This window comes from Pantherophis guttatus, chromosome 2 (assembly GCF_059756535.1).
Source record: "Pantherophis guttatus breed Tessera chromosome 2, ASM5975653v1, whole genome shotgun sequence".
In the NCBI taxonomy this organism is placed as follows: Eukaryota; Metazoa; Chordata; class Lepidosauria; order Squamata; family Colubridae; genus Pantherophis; species Pantherophis guttatus.
This window is the reverse complement of record NC_142064.1, coordinates 274,847,000-274,851,922: the sequence shown is the minus strand read 5'-3', so window position 1 is coordinate 274,851,922 and position 4,923 is coordinate 274,847,000. Positions and strand designations below refer to the sequence as shown.

Genomic DNA, 4,923 nt, shown 5'->3' with positions numbered 1-4,923 from the left:
CACTGTATCATTTTGGACAAATGGCTGTTCTGCCTCTTTTTGAAAGTCTCCAATGATTCATATTTAAATGTTGAACTACTAGGACTTCTACCATGTTTCTCCAAAAAGACGACCCACCTTGAAAAGAAGCCCTATTGTGTTTTTGAGCACATGTAATCAGAATAAGCCCCACCCACAAAATTAGTCCTAATTAAGACCCTGCCCACCCTGATGTTCAAGGCACACAGGTAAAAAATAACCTAGGGTGGGGATGGGGGTAGAGCTGCCCTACTTACCAGGCTTCTCACACCCCGACAACTGCCTCACCTTCTTCTGCGGCTGCTTCTCCTGTGGCCACTTGCTGCCACTTGCACCCATCACTCTGGTCTCTGTTTTGTTTTTAGATGCCTGCCGGAAGGCACCTGCAGGTGATAACAGAGCTCCGGATCAATCCTGCTGGGCGGGGCTGTCGGCGCTACCGTCGTGAAGTGAGTCAATAATTGGAACCCTCCAAATATAAGGCCTAGCCAGTTTTTCAGGGGTCAAAAAAAAATAAAATAAGACCCGGCCTTCTTTTTGGAGAAACACAGGTAGATCCCCCTTAAGTGAAGTTTCACCTAGTCTATACCTATACAGTTGGTTTTTCTTGCCTATTCTTGCCTAAATGCAGAAGCTGTCAGTAATTGTATCTCTTGCAACTACTTGGAACTCGTTAGAGAGTTCAGGCTTATCTGATTGAAGTATAGAGTTTCTTTGGCTAAGGTTTATTTTGACCTTTGATTTTTATGGATGGTTAGTCCTAACATATTTTCTTTGGCATTAATTTTTTTTCTGCTTAGTCTCTGCCTGAGTCCAAATGTGTGGAAAGTTGTCATCCTGGATTTGTCAAGCGGGCTCGAGAAGGAGAGCCAGTTTGCTGTTATGACTGTGCTCCTTGTCCAGAGGGGACCATCTCCACTCAGGAAGGTAGGTGACACCAAAGAAAAGAGGAGGCATTGGGGAAGTTGATTCATCCAGAGCATTTTTCTGGAAGTGCAAGTTAAGAGACTGATTGAAACTCAACTGTTTTCTTCTTTATTGTAAAAGTGCACAATTACTTATCTAATGGGAAGAACAGCAAAATGATCTTGAAAGAGAGGCTGCCAAGAGATAAGAGGGTTTGCCATATTAGGCAATCTGCATTACTACCATATAAAATCTCTCTTCTAGATTTAGTTTGGATACTTCCTTCCATATTTTGATTTCTAGGAAAATCAGATTTCTTTGAAACTTGAGGAAATACCTGAGTATAATCATAGAAAGAATCTTCCAATGTATTCTATATGGGCCTCCCACCAAGAAGTTATACTGTTCCACAATGAGGTGCTGTGGACAATTTTGGGGACATCTCATTTCACCCACATTTCCACTGTTCATGTACACACACACACACACACACACACACACAGAGAGAGAGAGAGAGAGAGAGAGAGAGAGAGAGAGAGAGAGAGAGAGAGAGAGAGAGAGAGAGTATATATTGTTGTTATTCATGAAGTCGTATAACAAATGGAGACCCTTTGTGACCCCATGGACAATGTTCCTCCAAGCCTTCCTGTCCTCTCCCATCCTCCAGAATCCATTTAAGCTCATGCCTACTGCTTCAGTGACTCATCCATCCACCTCATTCTCTGTCGTTCCCTTCTTCTTTTGCCCTCAATCTTTCCCAGCATTAGGCTCTTCTCCAGTGAGTCCTTCCTTCTCATTAGGTGTCCAAAATATTTGAGTTTCATCTTCAGGATCTGACCTTCTAGAGAGCAGTCAGGGTTGATCTTCAGGCTGGTGTCTTCGGCTTTGTGCTTGTGTGAGGAAAGTGTGATCGGAGCTAGCATCTCTCTATAAATAGTGGTGGGGAGTTGTGGGGTGCTGGCTTTGTTGCTGTGAGCGGGTTGCCTGTGTTGTTACATCTTGATTAGTTGATGGAGTTGATGTTTGCAGATTAGTCAGCTGTTTCGTAACATCCTGTGTGGGTGAGTAGTCTTTTGTGTTTTAACGACCTGGGTAATGGGCTGTGTGTTAACATCCTGAGTTCTAGTGTTGTGATATCCTGAGTTTTTTGATGTAATGCCCTGAGCAGATGGCTGTGATGCCACATCCCGGGCTTTGGTTTGTCTCCGAGTTTGAGGTCTTGCCATGTGTTCATATATATATTCACAAACTATTTGTAAATAGTTACAAACTATTCTAAAAATATGAGTTCCAGCCATATTAGTAAAGAAAGAAGCAGACATCCTGTGAGCTCCAGAACTTAAATGCAGTTCCTTAAATGTATATGTATATGTATATGTATATCTGTTTTTGTATGTGTATGTATATATATGTATATAGGTGTGTGTGTGTATGTATATATGTGTGTGTGTGTGTGTGTATGTGTGTATATATACACACACACACATATATCACAAACATGCACACATGCACATGCATACATACAAGTGTGTGTGTTTGTGTATATATATTATCTTTATTTTGAGGAGATCTTAAAACATGCATTTGGGAAATCTGATGTCCTAAGAAGCTATTTCTGAAAATGTGAATGGAGAAAAAATGTTGTTTAAAAAAATGTTCCTTTGGTATTCTTAGATATAGAAAAATGCAGCAAGTGTCCACCTGATCAATATCCAAATGAGGACCGAATAAAATGTATCCCCAAAATTATAACCTTCCTGTCTTACGAAGAATACCTGGGCATCATGCTGGTCTCTTTTGCCCTAATCTTGTTCCTAACCACGGGCCTTGTTTTAATCATATTCATTAAATACCTAGAAACTCCCATTGTCAAAGCCAACAATCGGGACCTCTCCTACATCCTTCTGGTCTCCCTCCTGCTTTGCTTCTTGTCTTCTTTCCTTTTCATTGGTCAGCCAAGGCAAGCCACCTGCCTTCTCCGACAAACAGTGTTCAGCATTGTCTTCTCAACCGCCATTTCTTCTCTCTTGGCCAAAACAATCACAGTGGTGCTGGCCTTTCTGGCCACAAAACCAGGAAACCGAGTGAAGAGATGGCTGGGGAAGAGCTTGGCCAACTCCATCATCCTTTCTTGTTCTGCTGTCCAAATTATCATTTGTACCATTTGGCTGTGTGTTTCTCCCCCATTCCCTGATTTTGACCTCCATTCCCAGCCTGGAATGATCATTCTGCAATGCAATGAAGGCTTTGATGTCATGTTCTACATCATCCTCAGCTACATGGGCTTCCTGGCTGCCATCTGCTTCACCGTGGCTTTCCTAGCCAGGGATCTCCCCGGGGCCTTCAATGAAGCCAAGCTGATCACCTTCAGCATGCTGGTCTTCTGCAGTGTCTGGGTGACTTTTGTTCCCACCTACCTGAGCACTAAAGGGAAATACATGGTGGCTGTTCAGGTCTTCTCCATCTTGGCCTCCAGTGCTGCTCTGCTGGGCTGCATCTTCATCCCCAAGTGCTACATCATCATTCTGAGGCCGGACCTGAACACAAAGGAGCATCTTACAACCAGAAAAACTATAGAAATATGAGACAGAGGAATTTTAGGTCTTAAACTTTTTCAACAGTCTGCACCAAGATAATGGTCCAAGCTCTTCTCCATACATAAGCAGGCCAATGATTGTCCTTACCATGTTTAAAAGGCATTTGGAAGATAATATCCCAAACTGGATAAAGTAAAACTCAAAGATGTCCATTGAGCAGAATATCTGCCAATGTCCTTAGCCTACTTGAGGCCTGAGATGCCACACCCAGGTTTTTTTTTTTAATCATGACATGTGTGCAATTTGATTCTTGTTGGTGTGCCAGAAATACTGTATATAATGGGGGCAGGGTGGTAGTGGTATGGTGCAGTGGTGGGTTTCAAATTTTTTTACTACCAGTTCTGTGGGTGTGGCTTGGTGGGCATGGCATGGTTTGGTGGGTGTGGCAAGGGATGGATACTGCAAAATCTCCATTCTCACCCCACTTCAGAGGAACATTACTGCAAAATCCCCATTTCCTCCCGATTAGCTGGGACTCAGAAGGCAGAGAACAGATGGGGGTGGACCCAGTCAGAGGTAGTATTTACCAGTTCTCCGAACTACACAATTTTTCCATTACCAGAACTGGTCACAACCTGCTGAAATCCAACTCTGGTATGGTGGTAAAATTCTATTCTTTTGGAAATGTTTTTTTTTTTAGGTGCAAGAGCCTTTCAATCACCTCCTGGGGGAGGGTCTAATTCAACTTTCTATGGTCATCTTTTCCAGCCTTCCTCTGAAGATTGATATATCAAATAAAAAAATGAAATGTTTGCTGAATGTCACTGAATTCTGTTCTTCCAAAACAGAGCTGATATGAAAAAGAATGAAAAGATGACATTAACAGTATGCAAGTGAGAGATACTGAGGTTAGAGGAGTGGATTTATGTAAAATATGGACTACATGAGAAAGAAAAAATGCTGAGTAAATATTTTGATGGTTGTATAATCAATACTATAATGGAAGATAGTATACTTTTTAATAACGATTGATATTGTCACATGTATGTTTATGTATATATGATTATAATGATTATGATGATGATGTTTATACGTTAACACTCTGGACACCTAGAAAACACACTGTTCAACATAGAAAAGGAATATGTGATATAAAACAATAAAGAATATTTAACAACAGTATGCATTAGTGTGAGCTGATTTTTTTTAAAGAAAAAGGAAATTATTATAAAGATGATGGTTGCTATGAAAAAACAAGTGATTTGTCCTGTTGGAGATGATAGAAAATTTGCTACAGGAAATCATTATCTCCTTATTTTGTTCAGACATTCGACTGTTTCTACTGACCCCCTACAGCATGGGAAGTGGGCTACAGAACATTATACATATACAGCTTAGATTTTGTAGGAGTCCAACGTGGTGGCAATCTGAGAGGAGATGTCCGTCTTAATTCCATCAAAGA

The 4,923-nt window shown here is 41.2% G+C and overlaps 1 protein-coding gene across 1 annotated transcript; it reads left to right on the top strand.

Annotated features, from left to right (window-relative positions):
* Window positions 1-383: 383 nt before the first annotated feature.
* Window positions 384-3,509, top strand: LOC148115944 (vomeronasal type-2 receptor 26-like). The gene is made up of 3 exons (XM_087885314.1): window positions 384-467; window positions 819-945; window positions 2,599-3,509. The coding sequence occupies exons 1-3, from the start codon at window positions 384-386 to the stop codon at window positions 3,507-3,509; spliced, it is 1,122 nt and encodes a 373-aa protein (XP_087741440.1).
* Window positions 3,510-4,923: the final 1,414 nt, after the last annotated feature.

Excerpts from the sequence above, each read along its gene's own strand:
- LOC148115944 (XM_087885314.1), top strand. The coding sequence starts at position 384 with ATGCCTGCCGGAAGGCACCTGCAGGTGATAACAGAGCTCCGGATCAAT. Across the intron at positions 468-818 it reads GTCGGCGCTACCGTCGTGAA|TCTCTGCCTGAGTCCAAATG; the intron begins GTGAGTCAATAA and ends TTTTCTGCTTAG. Across the intron at positions 946-2,598 it reads GACCATCTCCACTCAGGAAG|ATATAGAAAAATGCAGCAAG; the intron begins GTAGGTGACACC and ends TGGTATTCTTAG.